This window comes from Dendrobates tinctorius, unplaced genomic scaffold, assembly GCF_039654945.1.
Source record: "Dendrobates tinctorius isolate UK_male_01 unplaced genomic scaffold, ASM3965494v1 ptg000041l, whole genome shotgun sequence".
Classification (NCBI taxonomy): domain Eukaryota; kingdom Metazoa; phylum Chordata; class Amphibia; order Anura; family Dendrobatidae; genus Dendrobates; species Dendrobates tinctorius.
In genome coordinates, this window is record NW_027361709.1 from 6,567,553 (window position 1) to 6,595,542 (window position 27,990).

Below are 27,990 nucleotides of genomic sequence, written 5' to 3' on the forward strand. Positions count from 1 at the left end.
ACGTACAAAGTAGCCAATGATTTATACCAGAGACTGTAATTAATAAAACGCATGATGTATTTATCATTTCGTTTATATATTTATTATTAGCATTTTATTCTGCTTGAAAGTAATTGATACATTCAACCTGCAATACCAAGCTTAACCACATGGTGTGCTGTTTTGGATCAGAGCCCAGAGCGATCAGTCTAAGGCACCACCTAGTGTTGGACTTATGTATTGCAGCAACTTTTTTTTTTAAGGTACAAAGTAGGAAAATAAGGAATATTACACGTTTATATGGAAAGGAGTGCACTTTTTTTAACTCGTATGTGCAGAATTTTGGAAATTTTAGTTAATGACAGGATTGCTAGGTATACATTCATGTGCATCAGAGAATCGCACCTTATACGGCAAGACGTATTGCAGCTGTATTATCACGGCTGAACAGTTATTATAACAGCACATATTATCTCAGACATGCCACATGCAGGGCATAAATGCGGAGGCGATGAGGGACACCTACCGGTCGGCCGAGCACTCCGGGGAAGCCTGACATACCCTGCGGATATTAATTCAAGCCAAATTATTAGTAGGGTGAGGCACACAGAGCACAGATCAACGCATTATAAGTGACCAAGACGTGTGAGTGACCACATGAAGAGACCAGGTTTAGCACGCAAAGCCGATGCGAGCAGCCAGCACTAGCCCAGGGCTGAAGGGCAACTATCCTCCGGAATTTACTTACAGCTGGGCCTCGAAGCCCGCTAATGCCCTTCTCACCCTACAATGAAGGGAATGGACACAAAACAGGAAGATCAAATGTAGGCCACATAGGATTAACCACGTCGATACCAGACAGGTCAGTAACACATTGTGTACAGTCCGGTTTTTCTTACTTTATCGAATAACATTTAATGTTCCAATGTGCCATCAGCTATGTCCGTATGTATGGTCCTACAGGGAAAGCTGTCAATCACAGATTAGGACCGCCCACTGGACCCTTAAGGTTAAATTTTGGCTGTTTCCAGTCTCCACTAGGAGGAGCTCAGCTGTGTAAACTGATATGTCATTGAGGTAAATGTACAACCACTGTGCCACGAGCTCCCCCTAGTGGTGGCTGCAGGCAGACAGAAAATAGAATTCATCTATGTAGGGGATTTGGAGATTGAAAAATGGTTCTTACTGATTAAAAGTTCAGAAAATTAAACTGCAGAGAATATTAAACCTATTTAAATAAAAAGGAGGACATTTACTGGTACAACACTTGGCTTCTCTAAGTGGAGCGATCGGATGCCACTCGTGGAGTCTTACCCATTTTGGGCTGGTCGATTGGTGTTACCTTCCATACGCTTAGTTTATAAAAGCTTTAAAGGAACCAGAACCATATATTAGTGGTAAAAATACAGAAGTTGTAAAGTGTCAGTAAAACGCGGCTGCTCTCTTCGTTCTATCCATGGGTTGTGTCTAGAATTGCAGCTCTGCCCTATTCAGGTCAATACCAGGCACAACCTCAAGACGGGTGTGGAAGACAGCGGCCATGTTTTTCTACTCTTGGACAAAACTCTTTAATTCCATCTTGTGGGAGCTGGTTGTGTTCCACTTCGACAAACCCTTCTTAAATGTAATAGCGCCCTATAGAAAATAAAAACCTCACACTCACCTCCCGCACTGATGGCCATTCCAGCGATGTCTACGCCGGGTCTTGCCGGCAGTCAGATGACATCGTTATGTCACGTGAGTGCTGCACTGATTGGCTGCAGCGCTGCAATGATTGGCTGCAGCGCTCATAATACTGTCAGAGAAGACAGACGTCCGATGGAAATGTCAGCGTTGCAGCCTATATTTGTGGAGTGGTGACCTTAACATCCGACATTCACGGTCAGAGTTTGAACCGTGATGTCCGGACCGGCCGCGGGTCTCCTGTCCCAAACTGAAGAGCCGTATACATGGGGCACCTGAGCTCAGATCAGGAGACCTGCGACCGGTCCGGACATCATGGTCCATACTCTGACCGTGAATGTCGGATGTGTGAACCGACAGTCAACTGAGCAGAACATCAATCGCTCCCCCCCAGCCCTGGGTCATAGCGGATGGACCTCACCAGCCCCACTTACCGGAAAGTACCATATCTCCTCTTTAATAAAGCAGATGACTAACTTGCATAGAATAAAGTGATTTTGTTGTGTTTTACAGGAATTGAGGCGGTGAGATAAAATCTGGGGTGGAAGATGCTTTATGGGCTTCCAGTCTGGCATTGGGAATCTATGGACATAAAGTCTAAGTATGGATGAGAAGATGATAGCAGGCTGGGTCCTATGGGGATGGGACAATTATCCGCCCAAGTATTAATAGATTAATCCAGAATTCCTTCTTGAGACATACCGGTTTTCCTTCGGGCCCCGCTAATCCTCTCTCTCCTGGTGCTCCCTAGAAAAAAAACATCACTTAGTACAGATACATCAGGTGAAACTTAAAGGCCGTGTCCACTTTCCCAACAAAATCTTTACCCAATGCTTCTAAGCTGTAAAAATAGACAACTTTACACTTTCCTGTCATTTTCTGTATCCAGCTCCTATGCAGATTAATGTGTCTCCACGGTAACAGACAGCAAACACACTGGTGTAGTCTGATCCGATTCTCCTTCCCCTACTCTATCTGCTGCTTCTGGCTACTGAATGTCCCGTACCTAAAGTAGGGGTCGGATAGAAGGAAATATCACTTTATGATAAGACTACGCTGGGTTTGTTTGTAGTCTGTTACCATGGAGACACATAAGTCTGCACAGGAGCTGTAGACACAAAATAATAGATTGCAAATTACATTTTGTTACGCAAAGTTGTTTGATTTTTCACATTAGATGGAACAGAACAAGGTGGACATGGAAATATTAAAAAAAAACTCACTGGGGCACCATCCTTTCCCCTCTCTCCTTGGTCACCTCTATCTCCTTTAGGACCTTCTGTTCCCTGAAAAAAAAGAAACATCAAAAGTTATAATGTTTTCATATAATATATACTTTTTTTGTTAAGCGTGGAATTTTCACAATCTGACAATGGCGATACAATTGTCCAGTGGATACAGAGCTGTAATTCTCCTGCACTGACAGTGTAGTCACCACTAGGGGGAGCTTGTGCAGTTACTGTAGCTCTGTAATAGCGGTGTATGCAGTGAGCTCCCTCTAGTGGTGGCTCCAGGCATCCAGAATTTGGTCATTTAGCTTCAGCTTTATGCAGGGGATTTGGAACTTTGTATCAGATAGAAAAGTTTTGAACTTTAAAATATATATTACGTAATGATCAGCGCAAAATTCTGATCGCATAGATTACAAGGTGATTAAATTTAGACAAAGGTGAACATAACTCCTGCCATTACAGAAAATCTAACAGGGACGTTTGGGTGGAAATTAAATCATGAAATGAATTCAAAGCCATGAAAGAGGAATAGACAAAAGAACATAGAAGGCCTCTCTATAGACTTACTACTACAACCAGACCTTATCTCCTTTGGGTCCTTTCTCGCCATCTTCTCCAGGGTCGCCCTGCCGAGGAAGAATCACAGCACAGATTACAGACGACCCTCGACTATTAAGTACGCGGGGTAACTCAACGTGGCGAGGTATGAAGGGAGGTAAGTTCTGCAAATAGACTGACCATGACTCCCTTCAGTCCCGGTAGTCCTCTTTCTCCACGTGGCCCAGTGGAAATAAGTTCTACAGCTTCCCCCTTAATAGGAATAGAAAAGGCAATATTAGCTTAAAAGAAATTCATTCAGATAAATAAAAAAGTCCAAATTCTAACACAAAAGTTACATTTTATCCTATGTCGGCTTGTGACAATGTACTCACCTTAGGTCCTGGGGGTCCTATAGGGCCCCTTGGTCCATCTTTGCCCTGTAAGATATAAATGTCAGCTGCTGTATATATATATATATATATATATATATATATATATATATATATATATATTCAGCATCTCTGACCCATGCACCTTATAAGTAAAAGTGAGGGGAGACTAAGATTATGAATATTGCAATAGAAATAGGAATATCCGCTGTCACTGCTCCCATCCATGATTGTCATGAGAAATATTAGATTCACAGAAAACTTACACTTTCTCCTCGTTCTCCTTTATCTCCTCTGTCACCCTGCAAAATAAAGGGATATATCATCATAGAGTATGATGGAAGGAAGGAAGGATGGATGGATGGGTGGGTGGAAGGATGTATGGAAAGAAGGATGGATGGAAGGAAGGATGCATTAGGTGGAAGGATGTATGGAAAGAAGTATGATGGAAGGATGGATGAGTAGGAGGAAGGATGATTGGATGGATGGATGGATGGATGGATGGAGGGATGAATGGACGGATGGAGGGATGAATGGGTGAGTGGAAGGATGCGATGGGTGGAAAAATATATGGAAAGAAGAAGTATGGAAGGATGGATGAGTAGGTGGAAGAATGTAGGTATGGGTGGAAGGATAGATGGATGAGTTGGTGGAAGGATGGATGGATGGATGGAATGATGGAAGGATGAATAGATGAGTGGGAGGATGGAAGGAAGGATGAATGGATGGATGGATGGATGGATGGAAAGAAGGATAAATGGGTGGGTGGGTGGAAGGATGGATAGATGAATGGATGAAAGGATGAAATGATGGATGGAAGAATTGAAGGAAGGAAGGATGGATAAATGGGTGGATTGATGGATGGAAGGATGGATGGATGGAAGAAAGGGTGGATGGATGTAAGGATGAAGGGATGGATAGATAGAAGAATAGATAGAAAGAAGACAGACTCTTCACCTTGTCTCCCGGTTTTCCTTGTTCTCCGGCTTCTCCTGCCCTTCCAGGTACTCCAGGAATTCCTGGTTTTCCTGACTCGCCAGGTGGGCCGGGTGGGCCTTCAGGTCCCCGTTCTCCGATGGCACGTCCCGTAGGGCCTTGTGGACCAGGCAGACCATGTTCTCCTTTGTCTCCTTTCAGGCCTCTCTCCCCGGGGAATCCCATAGTACCCTGATGTGACACAGACATACCCCGATATCTCCAGCACTTGCACATGTGAATGTCAGGGCTTTGTCACGTGTCTGTGATCTCTTCTTCCCGTACGGTCTGGTAATATCTCTGGAGAGTATGGATACTACGCTGCACTCCTCTCTGGCGAGATTTCTTCTTGTACCTGATTACTGCCTGCAGCTCGGAGCACAAGTTACAATTCTCCAGGACACTAAGAGGACATGAAGACGGCTGAGAGTCTATGAGGCTGCGCCACTGAGCGACTGCGGCTGTCACTGCTATGGGGTCCTATGGCTGTCTCTGATATTGGTGTCTGCGCTGTCACTGCTATGGGGTCCTATGGCTGTCTCTGATATTGGTGTCTGCGCTGTCACTGCTATGGGGTCCTATGGCTGTCTCTGATATTGGTGTCTGCGGCTGTCACTGCTATGGGGTCCTATGGCTGTCTCTGATATTGGTGTCTGCGGCTGTCACTGCTATGGGGTCCTATGGCTGTCTCTGATATTGGTGTCTGTGGCTGTCACTGCTATGGGGTCCTATGGCTGTGTCTGATATTGGTGTCTGCGCTGTCACTGCTATGGGGTCCTATGGCTGTCTCTGATATTGGTGTCTGCGGCTGTCACTGCTATGGGGTCCTATGGCTGTCTCTGATATTGGTGTCTGCGGCTGTCACTGCTATGGGTCCTATGGCTGTCTCTGATATTGGTGTCTGCGCTGTCACTGCTATGGGGTCCTATGGCTGTCTCTGATATTGGTGTCTGCGCTGTCACTGCTATGGGGTCCTATGGCTGTCTCTGATATTGGTGTCTGCGCTGTCACTGCTATGGGGTCCTATGGCTGTCTCTGATATTGGTGTCTGCGCTGTCACTGCTATGGGGTCCTATGGCTATCTCTGATATTGGTGTCTGCGGCTGTCACTGCTATGGGGTCCTATGGCTGTCTCTGATATTGGTGTCTGCGGCTGTCACTGCTATGGGGTCCTATGGCTGTCTCTGATATTGGTGTCTGCGCTGTCACTGCTATGGGGTCCTATGGCTGTCTCTGATATTGGTGTCTGCGCTGTCACTGCTATGGGGTCCTATGGCTGTCTCTGATATTGGTGTCTGCGCTGTCACTGCTATGGGGTCCTATGGCTGTCTCTGATATTGGTGTCTGCGGCTGTCACTGCTATGGGGTCCTATGGCTGTCTCTGATATTGGTGTCTGCGCTGTCACTGCTATGGGGTCCTATGGCTGTCTCTGATATTGGTGTCTGCGCTGTCACTGCTATGGGGTCCTATGGCTGTCTCTGATATTGGTGTCTGCGCTGTCACTGCTATGGGGTCCTATGGCTGTCTCTGATATTGGTGTCTGCGCTGTCACTGCTATGGGGTCCTATGGCTGTCTCTGATATTGGTGTCTGCGGCTGTCACTGCTATGGGTCCTATGGCTGTCTCTGATATTGGTGTCTGCGCTGTCACTGCTATGGGGTCCTATGGCTGTCTCTGATATTGGTGTCTGCGCTGTCACTGCTATGGGGTCCTATGGCTGTCTCTGATATTGGTGTCTGCGCTGTCACTGCTATGGGGTCCTATGGCTGTCTCTGATATTGGTGTCTGCGCTGTCACTGCTATGGGGTCCTATGGCTGTCTCTGATATTGGTGTCTGCGGCTGTCACTGCTATGGGGTCCTATGGCTGTCTCTGATATTGGTGTCTGCGGCTGTCACTGCTATGGGGTCCTATGGCTGTCTCTGATATTGGTGTCTGCACTGTCACTGCTATGGGGTCCTATGGCTGTCTCTGATATTGGTGTCTGCGCTGTCACTGCTATGGGGTCCTATGGCTGTCTCTGATATTGGTGTCTGCGCTGTCACTGCTATGGGGTCCTATGGCTGTCTCTGATATTGGTGTCTGCGGCTGTCACTGCTATGGGGTCCTATGGCTGTCTCTGATATTGGTGTCTGCGCTGTCACTGCTATGGGGTCCTATGGCTGTCTCTGATATTGGTGTCTGCGCTGTCACTGCTATGGGGTCCTATGGCTGTCTCTGATATTGGTGTCTGCGCTGTCACTGCTATGGGGTCCTATGGCTGTCTCTGATATTGGTGTCTGCGCTGTCACTGCTATGGGGTCCTATGGCTGTCTCTGATATTGGTGTCAGTGCTGTCACTGTTATGGGGGCCCTTAGTTCTATATAAAAAAAAATTTCGGGGGAAAAAAAATAGATTTTTGGACTTACATCTTTGCCAGGAGCTCCTTTCTCTCCAGGTTCCCCGGGTTCACCCTTAATCCTCTTCTGGACGGGAACGACGGATGATCCAGAGCCGTCATCAAAGACTTCAATGACATCTTTAAGGGTTGAAATCTGTAAAATAATACCAGACTGTGATGACGATGGATGTTGGCGACCAATCAGATCGAATGAATGGAGTGATATCAGTGTGTTTAGCGCAGAAGGCGGCAGAAAGTGGTCCGGGCCATGGGCCTTAATGGTTGTGGGCACCTTACTAAATGTAGATATAATACAGGTCACTATTTCGTGGTTTTACACTGATTTATATAGAAGTATTATCTTGGCATTATATGGCAGTATTCTATGGCTACATTATGGAATTATTACTTGTACACTGAATGGCGGTATCAGCATTGGACTGGCCCACCAGCAGAGCGGAGGATCCTCCGGTGGGCCCTGGCCGCCACTGCATTGCAGAAGTTCACTTACTGTTTACACAAAATGATATGCTGCTGAGAATGACGATTTTACCTTGATTCCCAGGATATTCAGGGCTTTTTCTACGTTCTGAAAAGGAAAAAAATTAAATATCACGTGATTATTAGATAACGGGAGACGGTTCCATACTTCTTGTAGATGATCCTTTTTTGTGGTCTTAATACTCACTGCAGTAGTTCCTGGCTCTCCTTTTTGCCCAGTTTCCCCAGGCCGCCCCTGATATTAATAAAAAGAAAAATGATAATTTCAATAGAAAAAAAATTTACTTATAGGAAAACGTGAGAAGGGTTATGAAAAAAAAAATATATAGAAAAGAAAATTAAAGCCAAAAAAAACTTAAAAAGTATTCATATTTTGGTATCGGGTATAATAAAACCACCTGTATCGATTTATATAATCGCATATTTATATAGGGAGGAAATTGTCCTGGGAATAAATCATATAAATTTGGCTATGTTGACTCACCACTAGGGGGAGCCAAGTGTATATGGATTTACTGTATGCAGTGAGCTCCCCCTGGTGGTAGATAAAGATAGCCACTGTGACATCACAGCACACGGGTGGCTCAGTGGAGGGCTATCTTCTATTACAGGCCTCATAGCAGCTGTGTTCCCTGCTTCTATTCTAGCGGATGTACATATGCCACCACCGCGGGAAAAGTAAGACCCTAATACAATCAAGAATTAGGGGCCGGTTGTAACTTCTACCAGCTCACTCACAATTATGAAACTGAAACTTAATAATAATAATAATAATAATCTTTATTTATATAGCGCCAACATATTCCGCAGCGCTTTACAGTTGAACAGTTTCAAACACAACAGTCATAAGTAACAACGTTAACAATACAATAATTAAAGCGAAATAAGATGACCCTGCTCGTGGAGCTTACAATCTACAATGAGGTGGGGGGGATACAAAGCACAGGTTTGTATTTACAATGATGTATTTACAATGACGGTCCAGCCATCTTCAGGGGGTGGGGGTTAGATGGAGATAGTGAATGGGCTACACACACACAAACATGACTTTGATTACTGAATGTGATAGGCCGCTCTGAACAAATGTGTTTTGAGCGAGCGCCTAAAACTATGCAAATTGTGGATGGTCCTAATATTTTGGGGTAGAGCATTACTTTATAATGTTAACCATTGCATAAAATAATATACAGTTTTATATATATATATATATATATATATATATATATACTGTATATATATATATATATATAATACACACATACATATACACACACACACACACACACACACCATTGAATAAAAAAAATAAAATGATATTTATTTATTTTTTATTCTGATAATTGGATACACACCTGTTCACCTCTAAGTCCTACTTCACCTCGGTCGCCCTAAAAAATAATTAAAAATAGCATAATTAAACACTAAAAGCTAGTGAGGAATTGCAGGTATAGAGAAAAAAGTGATTTAGCACTTTTGACTCATTACCATACCTTTGGTCCAGCTGGGCCGGCTGCTCCAGGGATTCCCTTAAAGGTAAAAAGCAAGGCTGAAAATGTATTGTTTTCAGGTCACCATGTGGCCCAGGCGGCCTTAATGTTCTAAAACTATGTATAGAAGCATGAGATATTTATCAGACACACACCTGCCCTGGAGCGCCAGCCTGTCCCGGAGGTCCTGGAACTCCTTGGGGTCCTATTGGACCTGGTGGGCCTATCACTCCCGCTGCTCCTTTGGTACCATCTCGGCCCTGCAACATAATATATGAGCACATAAAAAAGAGGAACAAAACATAAGACAATTGCATCTGCTGAGACCCCTCCAATCCCCAAAGTCCCATAACTGAATTCAGTGGTAGGGAGCATATGTAGCCTTAACTCCTACACAGGGGGAGATCTGGTGATCAGTGGGTCTCAGAGCAGTGATTTACATCTATCACATAGCCTTGTTACGCCTCTTGAAAATCGCACTAAAGTAAAATTTTTCTATGGAATAATACAATGCTTACTTCAATTGTTTATTTGTGATTTCTCCTCCCACGAGCAGCTAAATAAAGATCCTCATGGGCGGGGCAAACAAAATGTTCAAAACTGCACATGAGGCACACTTTTCGGTGCCATGAATAACAGGAAGATGGTATGTTTGAACTGAAGAGCGTATTTAGCAATACTTACATCTTTGCCAGGAGGACCAGCTTCACCTCTATCACCCTGAAGGAAGGAGAAAGAAGGTAGATCACCATAAGCAGTGAGCCGGCTTGGCTATATCTATAGAGGGTGGTAGTAGAACGCAATGGCTCACCTTCCTGCCGTCTTCTCCAGGAGTCCCGTCCTCCCCCTACGAGACAGAAAGAAAAATGGCAGCAATAGCACACACAAGCAGTAAAGAAAGACTGCCGAAAAGGCTTAAAATAGTTACTCACAGTTTTGCCATTCAGGCCAGGCTTCCCATCTTCTCCAGGTTTTCCCTTTTTCATGTAAAAAAAAAAATTATCAAAAATAAAACTTTTATTGTATAAAAAAGTCACAATTTCTGGAGTACGCCAAAAATTGTAACTTTTTGCTTGACCTTGCTTTAAGTGGGTGGGGCTCTGTGAAAGGGGCGGGGTCACACACAATTACTATAATTTATGCCAGAAAGGTTTTGTTTTTTTTGGTGTACTCCTCTTAATAAAATCTGAAACATTAAGATCAGCAAGTTTTTCATTAATACTAGCAGTCTTCGAAAATTACTGCCAGGGTGTTAACACTTTTCGCCAGTGTTAGTCCCTGTGTTGACTTTTTCCACTGTCTTTTTTGCAAGTAATTAGCCCAAGAACATGGCCGGAAGTGGCGATCAAAACTAATCAGGGTGAGGACTCCTTTATCAAAGCTGTTTAACAGTAAAACTGACCTTATTTCTTAGATCAGCCAATCAGAACTCTGCTATTATTTCACCAGAGCAGTTTGAAATAAAAGTTGAGCTCTCATTGGTTGCTGTGGCTGAATACTGACAATTTATCCCACCAGTGACTACTCACCACTACTCCTTGTGGCCCAGTAGGTCCAATTGGTCCAGGGGGTCCGTGCTCTCCTCTTAATCCTGGAAGACCCTAAACAAGATTACTCATAACAATTTTAATCCAAAAAATCACAAGGGAAAATAGAAGATCCATAATCAAAATGAAATACTCACATCTCGACCTGGATCTCCTTGTTTTCCTAACTCCCCCTATGATGACAATTGTAATTTAGTACTTATATATACTCTTATTGTTCAGTGATATAGTAGTTATATTCTTGTACATAGGGAGCAGTATTATAGTAGTTATATTCTTGTACATAGGAGGCAGTATTATAGTAGTTATATTCTTGTACATAGGGGGCAGTATTATAGTAGTTATATTCTTGTACATAGGGGCAGTATTATAGTAGTTATATTCTTGTACATAGGGAGCAGTATTATAGTAGTTATATTCTTGTACATAGGGGGAGTATTATAGTAGTTATATTCTTGTACATAGGGGCAGTATTATAGTAGTTATATTCTTGTACATAGGGGCAGTATTATAGTAGTTATATTCTTATACATAGGGGCAGTATTATAGTAGTTATATTCTTGTACATAGGGGCAGTATTATAGTAGTTATATTCTTGTACATAGGGGCAGTATTATAGTAGTTATATTCTTGTACATAGGGGCAGTATTATAGTAGATATATTCTTGTACATAGGGGCAGTATTATAGTAGTTATATTCTTGTACATAGGGGCAGTATTATAGTAGTTATATTCTTGTACATAGGGGCAGTATTATAGTAGTTATATTCTTGTACATAGGGGCAGTATTATAGTAGTTATATTCTTGTACATAGGGGCAGTATTATAGTAGTTATATTCTTGTACATAGGGGGCAGTATTATAGTAGTTATATTCTTGTACATAGAGGGCAGTATTATAGTAGTTATATTCTTGTACATAGGGGCAGTATTATAGTAGTTATATTCTTGTACATAGGGGCAGTATTATAGTAGTTATATTCTTGTACATAGGGGCAGTATTATAGTAGTTATATTCTTGTACATAGGGGCAGTATTATAGTAGTTATATTCTTGTACATAGGGGGCAGTATTATAGTAGTTATATTCTTGTACATAGAGGGCAGTATTATAGTAGTTATATTCTTGTACATAGAGGGCAGTATTATAGTAGTTATATTCTTGTACATAGAGGGCAGTATTATAGTAGTTATATTCTTGTACATAGGGGCAGTATTATAGTAGTTATATTCTTGTACATAGGGGCAGTATTATAGTAGTTATATTCTTGTACTGTACATAGGGGGCAGTATTATAGTAGTTATATTCTTGTACATAGGGGGCAGTATTATAGTAGTTATATTCTTGTATATAGGGGCAGTATTATAGTAGTTATATTCTTGTACATAGGAGCAGCATTATAGTAGTTATATTCTTGTATATAAGGGCAGTATTATAGTAGTTATATTCTTGTACATAAGGGCAGTATTATAGTAGTTATATTCTTGTACATAGGAGCAGTATTATAGTAGCTATATTCTTGTACATAGGGGCAGTATTATAGTAGTTATATTCTTGTACATAGGGGGCAGTATTATAGTACATATATTCTTGTACATAGAGGCAGTATTATAGTAGTTATATTCTTGTACATAGGAGCAGTATTATAGTAGTTATATTCTTGTACATAGGGGGCAGTATTATAGTAGTTATATTCTTGTACATAGGGTCAGTATTATAGTAGTTATATTCTTGTATATAGGGGCAGTATTATAGTAGCTATATTCTTGTACATGGGGCAGTATTATAGTAGTTATATTCTTGTATATAGGGGCAGTATTATAGTAGTTATATTCTTGTACATAGGGGCAGTATTATAGTAGTTATATTCTTGTACATAGGGGGCAGTATTATAGTAGTTACATTCTTGTACATAGGGGCAGTATTATAGTAGTTATATTCTTGTACATAGGGGGCAGTATTATAGTAGTTATATTCTTGTACATGGGGGCAGTATTATAGTAGTTATATACTTGTACATAGGGACAGTATTATAGTAGTTATATTCTTGTACATAGGGGACAGTATTATAGTAATTATATTCTTGTACATAGGGGCAGTATTATAGTAGTTATATTCTTGTACATAGGGGCAGTATTATAGTAGTTATATTCTTGTACATAGGGGGCAGTATTATAGTAGTTATATTCTTGTACATAGAGGGCAGTATTATAGTAGTTATATTCTTGTACATAGGGGCAGTATTATAGTAGTTATATTCTTGTACATAGGGGCAGTATTATAGTAGTTATATTCTTGTACATAGAGGGCAGTATTATAGTAGTTATATTCTTGTACATAGGGTCAGTATTATAGTAGTTATATTCTTGTATATAGGGGCAGTATTATAGTAGCTATATTCTTGTACATAGGGGCAGTATTATAGTAGTTATATTCTTGTATATAGGGGCAGTATTATAGTAGTTATATTCTTGTACATAGGGGCAGTATTATAGTAGTTATATTCTTGTACATAGGGGGCAGTATTATAGTAGTTACATTCTTGTACATAGGGGCAGTATTATAGTAGTTATATTCTTGTACATAGGGGGCAGTATTATAGTAGTTATATTCTTGTACATAGGAGCAGTATTATAGTAGCTATATTCTTGTACATAGCGGCAGTATTATAGTAGATATATTCTTGTACATAGCGGCAGTATTATAGTAGATATATTCTTGTACATAGGGGCAGTATTATAGTAGTTATATTCTTGTACATAGGGGGCAGTATTATAGTACATATATTCTTGTACATAGGGGCAGTATTATAGTAGATATATTCTTGTACATAGGGGCAGTATTATAGTAGTTATATTCTTGTACATAGGAGCAGTATTATAGTAGTTATATTCTTGTACATAGGGGCAGTATTATAGTAGTTATATTCTTGTACATAGGGTCAGTATTATAGTAGTTATATTCTTGTATATAGGGGCAGTATTATAGTACTTATATTCTTGTACATAGGGGCAGTATTATAGTAGTTATATTCTTGTACATAGGGGGCAGTATTATAGTAGTTACATTCTTGTACATAGGGGCAGTATTATAGTAGTTATATTCTTGTACATAGGGGGCAGTATTATAGTAGTTATATTCTTGTACATAGGGGCAGTATTATAGTAGTTATATTCTTGTACATAGGGGCTGTATTATAGTAGTTATATTCTTGTACATAGGGGACAGTATTATAGTAGTTATATTCTTGTACATAGGAGCAGTATTATAGTAGTTATATTCTTGTATATAGGGGCAGTATTATAGTAGTTATATTCTTGTACATAGGGGCAGTATTATAGTAGTTATATTCTTGTACATAGGAGCAGTATTATAGTAGTTATATTCTTGTATATAGGGGCAGTATTATAGTAGTTATATTCTTGTACATAGGGGCAGTATTATAGTAGTTATATTCTTGTACATAGGGGCAGTATTATAGTAGTTATATTTTTGTAATAGGGGCAGTATTATAGTAGTTATATTCTTGTACATAGGGGGCAGTATTATAGTAGTTATATTCTTGAACATAGGGGGCAGTATTATAGTAGTTATATTCTTGCACATAGGGGCAGTATTAGAGTATATTATGGGAGAATTAATCTACATATTGTTTCCCTCTTTACCCTTAGTCCTGGTGTCCCTGGCTGTCCTGGTTTTCCATCAATTCCATTTCTGCCATCATTTCCGGGAGGTCCACGATCCCCCTTAATGGAAGAGAACAAACAATAACGTAGAATATGATAGACATGTTGAGTGATTCCAGCTTTTTTGTAGTCTGCAGTTTATGGGCTCGGCTAATGCGCTTCATGCCACTGGGAATCTGGATGTTATTAGCACAGGATCCGGTGGAATGAAGGACACCAGTATGAGCCCAATAGCCTCCCAGTAGACCATGCTTGTCTTGATGATCACTATCTTGGAGATAAAGCCATAGTATCTTAGGCGATCTGCATATATTCTTCTGGCTACATACCTTGTCACCTGGACCCCCGCGATCTCCGGCGTCTCCCTGTATAACAGGGATAAAGTTAAATGACTGGTGTGAATGCAAAATGGTTGACAACAGGGAGCAATAGATTGTGTTCAACAGCAAAGCAACAGGAGATTCTAAAAAGGATTTAGAGTAATGTTCTGTTAAGAAATGTGCTAAAAAGAGGAACAACGTACCCGTAAGCCTGGTGCCCCTCTGGGTCCGTCCAAACCCTGGGAAATAGTCAATTATATTTTATTAAAAATATGTAGGATGAATTCACAATAAGATTATCTGAAAAACCCGCCAGCATTCAAGGGTTAAAACTGCATGTAAAAATCCAATACAATATAATAAGATGGTATATGGGATGAGAACACTCACCCTCTCTCCGGGAAGACCATTTATCCCGGCTTCTCCCTTCTGCCCCTTCATCCCATGTTCTCCGGGGTCTCCAGCATCTCCCTACATGCACACAGTAAGTACACATTGGTATTATACTGCAAGATTCCTAAAAGGGGTCCAGTCACCATAATCGTGGCTTTTGACATAAATTGGGTCCACCATGTCTGCTTTGTAACCAATATTATTTTGGGTGCAAGTTGCAAAATAAAAAATAAATTAATAAAAATCTTCTGCCGTTTTGTGTATACAGCTCCTATGCATAGCCATGTGTCTCTATGGTAACGGACTACAAGCAAACCCTTTGTAGTCTGATATTTTTAGATAATAAAGGGTCAATATATTGGGGTTATCCAGGGTCCCTGTTGTCTATGTCGGCCCCTGCAAATGCGGCAATTTAATCTTTACACTGTTTAGTGGTTGCAATGGGTTCATCAACTACAATGTTATTGTAAGAGATTTAAAGGAACCGATCGATCCCTTTAATGCTCCATCATGAAGGGCTATGTAGATGTGTACGCCTTCTCTTACTGATTCCAAGGGAATCTTAAAGGGGAATTACTGCTATTTTGCTGCTAGGTGTATCACAATATATTCATACTCACCTTGTCCCCTTTAACTCCAGGAAGCACCGAATCGACTGTTCCCTAAAAACAAAAATTTCCAATGAAATCCCAATTAATGACTTATGCCTTCAAGTTTTCAAACTTTTGATTATGGATAGAGTAAAATTGGGTAATAAAAGAAGAAAAAATATCTTACAGGTTTTCCTGGGGGTCCTTGAGGTCCTTGTGGCCCCTACAATAATAATATAATTAATAAATCAGGCAACTTTATCATTTTGTTTGGGCCGAACTAAAATAAAATGCAATCGTTCCTCGGCCCATAGTCACACTATGACGGGATTGGCATTTAACGTCTTACTTACCGTTTCACCCTGGTCGCCTTTACTGCCAGCAACACCGGGGCTCCCCTAAAAAATAAGTGACAGCGTTATATCATTATGAACAGTGTATGGAGAAAAGAAATGGAACACCACACCTCTTAATCATCGAGTCCCAGTGCCCCCCCCCGGTATATAGCATCCGGCCCCATCACCCCTGGTGTATAACCTCCAGCCCCCCGTCATGCTGTCCACCTTTACTACCATGTGACAGATCAGCCGGTGGTGCAGAGCTCAGAGAGACCAGCGCGGTCCTGTAATAGGAGCCACTGGGGTAACATGTCCGTCCATGACATCTCTTCCTCCTGAATCTTCCCCATTACCTGTGAGTGACATTATTGAGAAGTGGAAGGAACCGCAGCAACTCCGCCATGAAGTGGGGACCCCGTAATGTTAGAGCGGGGGGGCGAGTGCTGAGGAGCAGAGGGCAGAAAAGTCACAACCGCTCTGCTGACCCCATACCTGCAGAGTCCAGACCTCCTCTGGTAACATCAGCACGAACTCTGCGCCTCCTCCAGGAGCATCATGGTTGAGCAGCTGCATGCAGCCGTATATCACCAAGCACAATGCCGAGTGTCGGATGGAGTGGTGTAAAGCCGCCACCACTGGACTCTGGAGGAGACATGTTCTGCGCACTGACAGACCACACTTCTCTATCTGGCTTCTGATGGAGGAGTCTGGGTTTGGTGATTCCTGGAGGACTTTACCCCCGACTGCATTGTGCCCACTGTACAGATGGTGGCGGAGGGTAATGCTATGGGCCGTTATCAGGGGTCAACCTTGGGCCCTTCTTTCCAGTAAAGGGAAATCGTAATATTTCAGCACAAGACATTGTGGACAATTGTAGCTTCAGCTTTGTGGGAATAGTTTGGGGAAGACCCTTATCTGTTCCCCATGACTGTGCCCAGTACACAAGCTCCATACAGACATGGGGACTTTGGTGGAAGAACATGAGTGGCCGAACTGACCCATCCAACACCTTTGGAATGACCTATACTAGAGATTGTTAGCCCGGCCTCTCCCCAACATCAGGGTCTCACCCCACAAATAATCTTCTGGACGAAGGGGCAAAAATTCCTACAGACACCTCCAAAATCTTGTAGAAATCCCTCCCAGGAGAGTGGAGCCATTATATCCACAGAGGAGTGACTCCATGTTAATGTCTATGGATGTAAGATCCTGGAGGTGGATGTGGAGGGGCACATACTTTTCTCCATATGGCACCTGTAGTGCGGATAAAATACATATTGATCAGGGCAGTAGCGTAGCCATTATTAGGTAACGTAGTGGGCACCATTCCTCCTTGTAGATTTCATGCAGCTCTTCTCAAAAAAAATATCAGAGCTACTGAAATGGTGGTGACTCCCATAGACTTCCATGGACGAGACCTGAGCACAAAGCCGCCATCATTCTGTCCCCACCTGAATATCTTCTCAGTGTTTGCAATAGGAAATCCATTTTAATCCTTTACAGTTTCTACCACTTGAAGATCTCTGCTTGCTGTCAGTGAATGGGAACGGCCGATCACTACAGGAGGATTCTGGCACTTACGTTTCTCCCGTCTTCCCCAGGTTCTCCTGGTTCTCCCTTTTCTCCTAGATTGCCCCTTGGCCCCGGTATACCCTGATAATAAAAAGTACAAACAATTACAGTATATAAAAAAAATGAATTGTCCTGAAAAAGGAGAAGAAATGTATGAAAGGAGAAATGCGCAGTAGCGGTGCGGGCCTCACTCACCCTCAGGCCTCTTTCCCCGTTTTTTCCTGGAATACCCGATTCTCCCTGCAAGACGATGGAAATAAGTTGTCACCTTTTGCTTTTACCATCAGATCGCCATCACTGGACGCTTCTTACCGGCGTCCCTTCATCTCCTTTGTCTCCTTTTTCACCTTCTTTACCCCGGAGCCCAATTTGCCCTGGAGGCCCTGATTTCCCGGGTTCTCCATTCTCTCCTGGATCACCGGCTTCACCCTGGGAAAAAAAAAAAGATAATTTACCATGGAACTGGATGGTGCAGGCCGCATGATGTTCTGCAGCAGCTGCGGTCATCACCTCCAAACTAATAATCCTTATTGATGATTTGGGCTCAAGGCACTGAAACTAAGTGGGAGCATCTCCTGCGGAGTTGGGGGGATGATTATTCCTCCAGGCGCCCCAATACCTCAATTGGACACGGTTTAACTAATTTTTCAACATTTATAAATCGTCTGGATTATTAAATCAGCGCCAATGGAAGGGCAGCTCAGCCCTATTCAAGTGAATGGTGGACCAAGCTGCAATACCAAACTTAACCAGTGGAGTAAGGTGGCGCTGTTTCGGAAGTTTCAATCCTACAGACATAATTATCGCTCATGATCGTCCCCACTGGACGGAGATTTAAGTTCACATTTGGTTTTGCATTAGCTGATCAAACATATTATGTATTGGAAGGTTTTCCTACCTTGGCACCTGGTCTTCCAGCCAGACCCATGGGTCCCTATTGAAAAGCAAACAAAATGGGGAAAAAAAGTCATTAATTGACCCATGAACAGCCCCATATTCTAATTTGTCGCTAGTCCCGTATACCGGCGGTGTTCCACTTCGTGACACTTACCCTATCCCCTGCTTCTCCTTTTTCTCCCGGCAGCCCAGGAGTGCCGACTCCTTCAGGACCCTGATCGTACAGGAAAACAAAAATGGTTCCGAAGTCTGAGTTCAGAATCTGTAACTAGCATAGATCTGTAGGAAGCACTTACCCTGTCGCCTTTATCTCCTGCCTCGCCTTTTGCGCCTTTGGCCCCCTCCGGCCCCAATGGACCACGATCACCCTGTGATATAATGGGATGTGTGCATTGAGAACAGCGACAGCTGGTGGATATTTCATGTCCTTACAAGCTTCGGTAGTGCGGCCGAAATCTCACCTTGTTCCCTTTCATCCCGGCTGTGGTGGAAGTCTGGAACACAAGGGTATCCCCATTATTACCCCTTCTCTGTTGTGCGCTACAAATGCAATCTTGGCCAATAAATACTTGACTTACCGATGAACCGGGCTCCCCCGGAGATCCTTGTTCACCCTGAAATTGTAGATAATGTGTTAGATTGGGAAACTGGGGGCCTTAAGGTCTATAGGGGGTCTTCTGTACTGTACAGTATATAACATCAGAAATGAGTTTAATCACTGACCTTTTCTCCTTGTATTCCCTGTGGCCCTATAGGTCCCTGATAGGAAGAGAAATTCAAGATGATTACTCATAATGGAGCCAAAAAGTAGTAGGCATAGAACAACCCGAAAAGTACAGATATCGGCTCATCACCCCAAGGCACTAGCAGCGGGTGAACCCATGAAAGTTTTGGGACTCAAAGGGGTCCCACTGTGCCCAGATTTTGACATCTGCCATCTATGAGCTGAATCTGCTCCATACAGCTCTGACGCTGGCTGTGTTGTACAGCCACCACCCAAACCTGGATCTAGCTGCAATAGAACTTCTTAATTGCTGTTGTCAGTCATGAAAGCACTACGTAAGGGTTTGGAAATGCGGTAAAGTGTCACTAATGAAGTCTATCGCCACCCTGCAGTAAGATTGCAAGATGACGATGCCATTTTCGTGGCAGCCGGGGTGAGGGATCTATTGATGTGGATGTACAAATAACAATGATGCCAGCAGCTCGGGTTCATAGGATATCGGAAATTTTGCATTATAGTGTACTATTACAGTATTACAGTATATTGTACACGTGATCGCAGGTTCAAGTGTTTCAGGGGGAGCAATGAAAAAAAAAAAGGAAAGAAAAATATTTGAAAAAAAAAAATCCCAAACTATAAAAACACATATAATCTAAAAAACAAAAAAAATTACGTTTGCTAACGCCGTATGCGGAACTAAAACAAATATAATAATTAACCCATAAAAATAAAAAAAAAATTATATATATATATACACACACACACACACACACACTGCACCCAAAAATAAAGGGAAGACTAAGATACCACATTGCAGATATTACTGAATGAAGTATCGCAGCTGCAAATCTTTATTCATTGCATAGTAGCATGCGTTGAGAACAAAAAAACACAAAAATGATCAATGTAAATCAAAATGAATATCCCATGGAGGTTTGGATTTGGAAGGATACTTAAAATCAAAGTGGAAAATCAAATTACAGACTGATCCAACTTCAATGGAAATGCCTCAAGACAAGGAAATGATGCTCAGTAATGTGTGTGGCCTGCACATGCCTGTTTGACCTTCCTACGACACCTGGGCATGCTCCTGATAAGTCGGTGCATGTTGTCATGAGGGATCTCCTCCCAGACCTGGACTAAAGCATCCGCCAACTCCTGGACAGTCTGTGGTGCAACGTAATGTTGGTGGATGGAGCGAGACATGATGTCCCTAATGTGCTCAATCGGATTCAGGTCTGGGGAATGGGCGGGCCAGTCCATAGCTTCAATACCTTCATCTTGCAGGAACTGCTGACACACTCCAGCCACATGAGGTCTGGCACTGTCCTGCATTAGGAGGAACCCAGGGCCAGCCGCACCAGCATATGGTCTCACAAGGGGTGTGAAGATCTCATCTCGGTACCTAATGGCTGTGCGACCCTCCAAAGAAATGCCACCCCACACCATTACTGACCCACTGCCAAACCGGTCAAGCTGAAGGATGTTGCAGGCAGCAGATGGCTCTCCACGGCATCTCCAGACTCTGTCACGTGCTCAGTGTGAACCTGCTTTCATCTGTGAAGAGCACAGGGTGCCAGTGGCGAATTTGCCTATCCTGGTGTTCTGTGGCAAATGCCAATCGTCCTGCGCGGTGTTGGGCTGTGAGCACAACCCCCATCTGTGGACGTCGGGCCCTCAGACCATCCTCATGGAGTCGGTTTCTAACCGTTTGTGCAGACACATGCACATTTGTGACCTGCTGGAGGTCATTTTGCAGGGCTCTGGCAGTGCTCCTCCTGTTCCTCCTTGCACAAAAGGCTGAGGTAGCGGTCCTGCTGCTGGGTTGTTGCCCTCCTACGGCCCCGTCCATGTCTCCTGGTGTACTGGCCTGTCTCCTGGTAGCGCCTCCAGCCTCTGGACATTGCGCTGACAGACACAGCAAACCTTCTTGCCACAGCTCGCATTGATGTGCCATCCTGGATGAGCTGCGCTACCTGAGCCACTTGTGTGGGTTGTAGAGTCTGTCTCATGCTACCACGAATGTGAAAGCACAACCAACATTCAAAAGTGACCAAAACATCAGTCAGAAAGCATTGGTACTGAGATGTGGTCTTTGGTCCCCACCTGCAGAACCACTCCTTTATTGAGGGTGTCTTGATAATTGCCAATAATTTTCATCTGTTGTCTATTCCATTTGCACAACAGCATGTGAAATTGATTGTCAATCAGTGTTGCTTCCTAAGTGGACAGTTTGATTTCACAGAATTTTGATTTACTTGGAGTTCTGTTGTTTAAGTGTTCCCTTTATTTTCTTTGAGCAGTGTATATATCTATATCTATCTATATATATATACAGATTCGCTGCTATTTTGGTCACTTTTCCTCCCCACCCAGAAAAAATAAAAATTTGATGAAAAGAGATCAGAAGTTCGTATGGACCTCAAAAATGGAAATGATAAAAAACCTACAGTTGGTACCGCGAAGGAAGAACTTCCAAAAAAGAGGTGTGGTCTCACAGCGCTACTGATAGGTGGTGGAGTGAAGGATGGAGTTATGCAGTAGTATGATTTCCAAAAAAAATGTAAAAAAAAAAAAATTGGAAACAAGGAAAAAAAAACTCACCAAAAGTCCTATGGACCCAGGCTGTCCATTCTGTCCTGGATTTCCCTGCAATGTTATAATGATATCGACATTAGCTTTATAGCAAAAGGAAACAAAGAAAGTTCAAGAAATATTTACTCTTGTAAGGAAAGAGTGGAAGAAATAGAAAAACATTAAACCATAGACTTGTAAACATCCATTCCTCCCAGTATATCATCCGGATAATCCTGACAAAATTATAAACTGGGAATTGGAGTGATGTAATAAACCAAAATGACAAGCAAGTCCCCTAAATAAAAAGTGATTAACACCCTTTCCTGACCTTAAGGCCTTGAAATCCAGGAGGACCTCGATCTCCCTGTAAAATAAAGCCAAAGATATATGCAGGACCTTCACAGTAACTGACTACTACATCAAAATCTTCAGTATTATAGAAGTTATATTCTTCTACATAGGAGTAGTATTATAGTAGTTATATTCTTGTACACAGGGGCAGTATTATAGTAGATATATTCCTGTACATAGGGGAAGTATTATAGTAGTTATATTCCTGTACATAGGGGACAGTATTATAGTAGTTATATTCCTGTTCAAAGGGGCAGTATTATAGTAGTTATATTCTTGTACATAGGGGCAGTATTATAGTAGTTATATTCCTGTACATAGGGGGCAGTATTATAGTAGTTATATTCTTGTACATAGGGGCAGTATTATAGTAGTTATATTCTTGTACATAGGGGCAGTATTATAGTAGTTATATTCCTGTACATAGGGGACAGTATTATAGTAGTTATATTCCTGTTCAAAGGGGCAGTATTATAGTAGTTATATTCTTGTACATAGGGGCAGTATTATAGTAGTTATATTCCTGCACATAGGGGGCAGTATTATAGTAGTTATATTCCTGTACATAGGGGGCAGTATTATAGTAGTTATATTCTTGTACATAGGGGCAGTATTATAGTAGTTATATTCTTGTACATAGGAGCAGTATTATAGTAGTTATATTCTTGTACAAAGGGGCAGTATTATAGTAGTTCTATTCTTGTACATAGGGGCAGTATTATAGTAGTTATATTCTTGTACATAGGGGCAGTATTATAGTAGTTATATTCTTGTACAAAGGGGCAGTATTATAGTAGTTCTATTCTTGTACATAGGGGCAGTATTATAGTAGTTATATTCCTGTACATAGGGGGCAGTATTATAGTAGTTATATTCCTGTACATAGGGGGCAGTATTATAGTAGTTATATTCTTGTACAAAGGGGCAGTATTATAGTAGTTATATTCTTGTACATAGGGGCAGTATTATAGTAGTTATATTCTTGTACATAGGGGCAGTATTATAGTAGTTATATTCTTGTACAAAGGGGCAGTATTATAGTAGTTCTATTCTTGTACATAGGGGCAGTATTATAGTAGTTATATTCCTGCACATAGGGGGCAGTATTATAGTAGTTATATTCCTGTACATAGGGGGCAGTATTATAGTAGTTATATTCCTGTACATAGGGGGCAGTATTATAGTAGTTATATTCTTGTACATAGGGGCAGTATTATAGTAGTTATATTCTTGTACATAGGAGCAGTATTATAGTAGTTATATAGTTATATTCTTGTAGATAGGAGCAGTATTATAGTAGTTCTATTCTTGTACATAGGGGCAGTATTATAGTAGTTATATTCTTGTACATAGGAGCAGTATTATAGTAGTTATATTCTTGCACATAGGGGGCAGTATTATAGTAGTTATATTCTTGTACATAGGGGCAGTATTATAGTAGTTATATTCTTGTACATAGGGGCAGTATTATAGTGTAACAACCCTGCTGGCATCACTGCATGGCATCCCTTCCCCCGCACACCAACTTACTCACTGCTTCGGGTCATGCTGTGAATTCTGTTTGCTGCCACTTCTATGCTCTGTGTCTCTGCTCTCCTGCATGGTTCCTGGCTGTGTGTGTATAGGGGGGGCGGCGCATGAACTCTCTGGTTCTTATGCAGTCAGGGGGCATCTGTCAAATCTGTCCCTGACCAATCACCTAGAGCCCTTGACTATTTAGTTCTGCCACACCCACTAACCCTTGCCTGTGCAATGTCTATACTCAGTTAGCATCTTGCTGCTGAGGAAGCCAGGCCCTGTTCTGTGTATCTCCTTCTCTGTAGGAATTATCTTAGCCTTGCTTTGTGTTATTTGTCTGCCCTCCAGGAGGCTGCATATCCTGGTCTCTGTGTCTTGGTCCTAGCTTTGTGTTTACTTGTCCTTCCGCCTGCCAGGAGGCAGAACATCCTGGTCCTTGAGTCTTTGTCCTTGTCTGAACTCTGTCCTATCCCTGCCTCCTTGTCTTTGGCTTCCTTCCCTGCCGTGTCTTTCCTTGTGTCCTCCTTGTCTGAGCCTCTGCACCCTTGCAGCTTTGTCTGAGCCTCTGCACCCTTGCAGCTCTGTCTGAGCCTCTGCACCTTTGCAGCTCTGTCTGAGCCTCTGCACCCTTGCAGCTCTGCCTGCTCCCCTCCTGCTGCTGCAGAACATCTTGCTGCAGCTTCTCTCCACAGACCTTGTGGTTCAGCTTTGCTCTGCTGCTGCAGAACCTCTTGCTGCAGCTTCTCTCCACAGACCATGTGATTCAGCTTTGCTCCGCTCCTGCTGCCGCTGCAGAACCTCTTGCTGCAGCTTCTCTCCATAGATCTTGTGGTTCAGCTTTGCTCTGCTGCTGCATAACCTCTTGCTGCAGCTTCTCTCCACTGACCTTGTGGTTCAGCTTTGCTCCGCTCCTGCTGCCGCTGCAGAACCTCTTGCTGCAGCTTCTCTCCGTAGACCTTGTGGTTCAGCTTACTCAACACTCCTGCGGCTCCGCCTATTTCACTCCTTCCTGCCTGTATCCATACCTGCACCTCCTGGGTGAACAGATGCAAACCTGTTCCTTCATATTCCACTCCTTCCTGCCTGTATCCATACCTGCACCTCCTGTGTGAACAGGTCCAAACCTGTTCCTTCATATTCCACTCCTTCCTGCCTGTATCCATACCTGCACCTCCTGTGTGAACAGATCCAAACCTGTTCCTTCATATTCCACTCCTTCCTGCCTGTATCCATACCTGCACCTCCTGTGTGAAAAGGTCCAAAGCTGTTCCTTCATATTCCTCTCCTTCCTGCCTGTATCAGTACTGGTACCCGCTGTGTGAACAGGTCTCTACCTCTTCCCTCATAAGCCGTGCCTACTTGCCCTGTGTCTCCAAGCCGTGCCTGCTTGCCCTGTGTCTCCAAGCCGTGCCTGCTTGCCCTGTGTCTCCAAGCCGTGCCTGCTTGTCCTGTGTCTCCAAGCCGTGCCTGCTTGCCCTGTGTCTCGTCTGTACCAGCCTGCCCTGTGTCTCCAAGCCGTGCCTGCCTGCCAGTGTCTCAAGCCGTGCCTGTTTGCCCTGTGTCTCAGCCGTATCTGCTTGCCCTGTTTCTCAGCCTGCCTGTCAGTCACACCTGTCCAAGTGACTTGTCCCCGAGTGGGATCAGCAGCCACAGCCAGTCACCACCCTGGAGTGGCACCCGGCAGCTACCTGCCGCACAAGCCTGACCTCACCATCAGAGGCTCCAGCGAAGACCAAGGTAGCTGTCGTAGTCACGCCCCTTCCAGGGTAGTCTGGTTTGTGGCACAGTGGGGCCACAACCCCCCGTCTCGCGCCATTCAGCCAAGGCGTGAGCGTGACAGCTTGCACAGGCCATGGTCCCCGCTGAGTCCCATGTCCTTTCGCTCTCTGAGCAAGATAAACTTTTTTGCCAGTATGGGCAACCAAATAAATTTACCCAGTCGGAAGCCGAATCCTTCACTGCTCCACCCACCATTGTGGTCTCCAATAGAATGTTTGCTCAACTAGAGGCTGGCATACCTAAAGTTGAACCACCCCTCGGACCCGCCAAGATATGACGGGGATCCTAAGCAGTGTCGTGCCTTTATGGAGCACTGCTTACGCTATTTTCTATTTTCAATGGCATGCTCCCTACTTCGCCAGCGATCTGGTAAAGGTAGGATTACTAATGTCCTACCTAACTGGAGATGCCTTGCAGTGGCTTAACCCCCTCTGGGAAGCGGGGGATCCCATCACCTCGAGTTTACCGGATTTCCTGGTGGCCTTCTGCAAAACCTTCGACAAACCAAGCACAAAATCTCCTGAAAAGTCTTCCCTTCCAAGCTTCCAGAGACAGACCAGACAAGAGAAACCTGTGGGTGAATCGTCTCTTCCCTCTGATACCGTCCATGACCCACCTGTTCCACAGCCTGCCAAAGCAGCCCCCCGTGCAAGATCCAAGAGGTCTAAGAAAAAGGGGTTGGCAAGGTTGTCGCCAGAGTTCAGTCCTGAGAAGGAACATCCTGACGGTCTCTGCCCTGCGAAGCCAATTCTCCAAAATCCTGGGCCTGTAGGAGAGGCGGCTCTTGGGATGTGCACTACCTCTCCATTAAAAGCTGGAACTGTTTCTCTGCCGTCTGGGAGCTTTGGTGTGTATAAACCGCCAGCCATATGGAGTCTGTGTGCAGTCTCTGTTGTACAGCTCCCGAAGCCGGCGTGGGCGTTGTCTCGAGGTGGCCGAGCCCTATTGGAGAACAGTCTTGTCCTGCAAGGACAGCTCCAGGTTGGAGCTCTATACAAGAAGTTCATCTTCAACTTGCTGACTGGTATGCCCATGGGTCATTCTGAACCAGAGATTCTAGTACCCATTTATGTCTGGAGACCCAGCAAGGTGCCTCGCTTGAAACAACCAAGTGACAAAGGCTGTCTGGTTCCCTTGCCATCAGACTCAGTCAGTTATATCATCTTTGCCTGGTCTGCTAGTCGTCGAGTCTAGGGGTGATGACGCCTCCGAAGAGGGGGAAGCGGTGGCCTCCTCGTCACACGTCTCCAGCAACTATTCCAGTGTTCTGCTCCCTGGAGCATCCCTGCCTCTTAATTGTCTTCCCCAGGATAAAGGGCTGAGGATGGATCCAGAGTGTTGCTTTCAGCTCCCCTGTGGCCTAGGGGTGAAGGTCCCAAGACAGAGCTTCATTCATCTTCTAACCAGAAAGATGTGGTCCAGTTTTTTTTCAGGGTAACAGGCTGAAATGGCTCCCTGTATGTATGCCTCCAGCTTCCATGTGGCAGGATAAAGAGGTTGGAACAGTGGCCTACGTATCTCCGTTTCTCACCCTCCTGGAGGAGGTCAAATTTTCTTCTGATAACAGGCTGAAATTGGACTCAGTGAAGGCGTCTTCAGTTTCCTACTGGCCAGTTGATGTAGGGGTCAAGTCTGAAGCTTCCAGGTCCCTACTGTCTGCCAATCAGGAGGAAGAAGTCTTTGTACCCTCTGTGTTGGAAGCTGACTCCGTCAGACACCAAGAGACTTGGCACTCTGGGATTCCTGATGGCACACATACTCCTCCCTACCTGAAGAGAATCGTGTCAACCTGGACTGTGTGTGGTCCCATACTTTTTCAGGTCATTCTGGCAGGCTTTAGGAAGAGGGCCGTAAAGGGGGGGTACTGTAACAACCCTGCTGGCATCACTGCATGGCCTCCCTTCCCCTGCACACCAACTTACTCACTGCTCCGGGTCATGCTGTGAATTCTGTTTGCTGCCAGTCCTATGCTCTGTGCCTCTGCTCTCCTGCATGGTTCCTGGCTGTGTGTGTATAGGGGGGCGGTGCCGGAACTCTCTGGTTCTAATGCAGTCAGGGGGCATCTGTCTAATCTGTCCCTGACCAATCACCTAGAGCCCTTGACTATTTAGTTCCGCCACACCCACTAACCCTTGCCTGTGCAATGTCTATACTAAGTTAGTATCTTGCTGCTGAGGAAGCCAGGCCCTGTTCTGTGTATCTCCTTCTCTGTAGGAATTCTCTTAGCCTTGCTTTGTGTTATTTGTCTGCCCTCCAGGAGGCTGCATATCCTGGTCTCTGTGTCTTGGTCCTAGCTTTGTGTTTACTTGTTATTCCGCCTGCCAGGAGGCAGAATATCCTGGTCCTTGAGTCTTTGTCCCTGTACCTTGTCTGAACTCTGTCCTACCCCTGCCTCCTTGTCTTTGGCTTCCTTCCCTGCTGTGTCTTTCCTTGTGTCCTCCCTGTCTGTGCCGCTGCACCCTTGCAGCTCTGCCTGCTCCCCTCCTGCTGCTGCAGAACCTCTTGCTGCAGCTTCTCTCCACAGACCTTGTG

The 27,990-nt window shown here is 43.7% G+C and overlaps 1 protein-coding gene across 3 annotated transcripts in view; it reads right to left on the reverse strand.

Annotated features, from left to right (window-relative positions):
- Positions 1-27,990, reverse strand: part of COL7A1 (collagen type VII alpha 1 chain) — a 144,762-nt gene that overhangs the window by 40,916 nt on the left and 75,856 nt on the right. For 2 of the 3 annotated variants that reach the window (XR_012232076.1, XM_073575067.1), the window contains exons 46-82: positions 22,139-22,174; positions 21,838-21,882; positions 19,233-19,268; positions 19,088-19,123; positions 18,971-19,003; positions 18,806-18,877; positions 18,664-18,723; positions 18,511-18,546; positions 17,925-18,041; positions 17,808-17,852; positions 17,622-17,693; positions 16,056-16,100; positions 15,890-15,925; positions 15,733-15,774; positions 15,110-15,190; positions 14,923-14,958; positions 14,729-14,764; positions 14,379-14,459; positions 10,852-10,887; positions 10,697-10,768; positions 10,100-10,144; positions 9,979-10,014; positions 9,852-9,887; positions 9,323-9,427; positions 9,171-9,206; positions 9,033-9,068; positions 7,868-7,915; positions 7,733-7,768; positions 7,208-7,333; positions 4,781-4,990; positions 4,090-4,125; positions 3,827-3,871; positions 3,633-3,704; positions 3,476-3,520; positions 2,886-2,948; positions 2,365-2,409; positions 506-541 (exon numbers count right to left, since the gene is read on the reverse strand). Coding sequence is in view for 2 of the 3 variants with exons in the window: in XM_073575067.1 (XP_073431168.1) it covers positions 506-541; positions 2,365-2,409; positions 2,886-2,948; positions 3,476-3,520; positions 3,633-3,704; positions 3,827-3,871; positions 4,090-4,125; positions 4,781-4,990; positions 7,208-7,333; positions 7,733-7,768; positions 7,868-7,915; positions 9,033-9,068; positions 9,171-9,206; positions 9,323-9,427; positions 9,852-9,887; positions 9,979-10,014; positions 10,100-10,144; positions 10,697-10,768; positions 10,852-10,887; positions 14,379-14,459; positions 14,729-14,764; positions 14,923-14,958; positions 15,110-15,190; positions 15,733-15,774; positions 15,890-15,925; positions 16,056-16,100; positions 17,622-17,693; positions 17,808-17,852; positions 17,925-18,041; positions 18,511-18,546; positions 18,664-18,723; positions 18,806-18,877; positions 18,971-19,003; positions 19,088-19,123; positions 19,233-19,268; positions 21,838-21,882; positions 22,139-22,174 (2,109 nt within the window). In the remaining variant the exon portion in view is untranslated. Of the gene's footprint in view, positions 1-505; positions 542-727; positions 764-2,364; positions 2,410-2,885; positions 2,949-3,475; positions 3,521-3,632; positions 3,705-3,826; positions 3,872-4,089; positions 4,126-4,780; positions 4,991-7,207; positions 7,334-7,732; positions 7,769-7,867; positions 7,916-9,032; positions 9,069-9,170; positions 9,207-9,322; positions 9,428-9,851; positions 9,888-9,978; positions 10,015-10,099; positions 10,145-10,696; positions 10,769-10,851; positions 10,888-14,378; positions 14,460-14,728; positions 14,765-14,922; positions 14,959-15,109; positions 15,191-15,732; positions 15,775-15,889; positions 15,926-16,055; positions 16,101-17,621; positions 17,694-17,807; positions 17,853-17,924; positions 18,042-18,510; positions 18,547-18,663; positions 18,724-18,805; positions 18,878-18,970; positions 19,004-19,087; positions 19,124-19,232; positions 19,269-21,837; positions 21,883-22,138; positions 22,175-27,990 lie in introns of all 3 variants that reach the window. The other variant, XM_073575068.1, reaches the window with a different exon arrangement.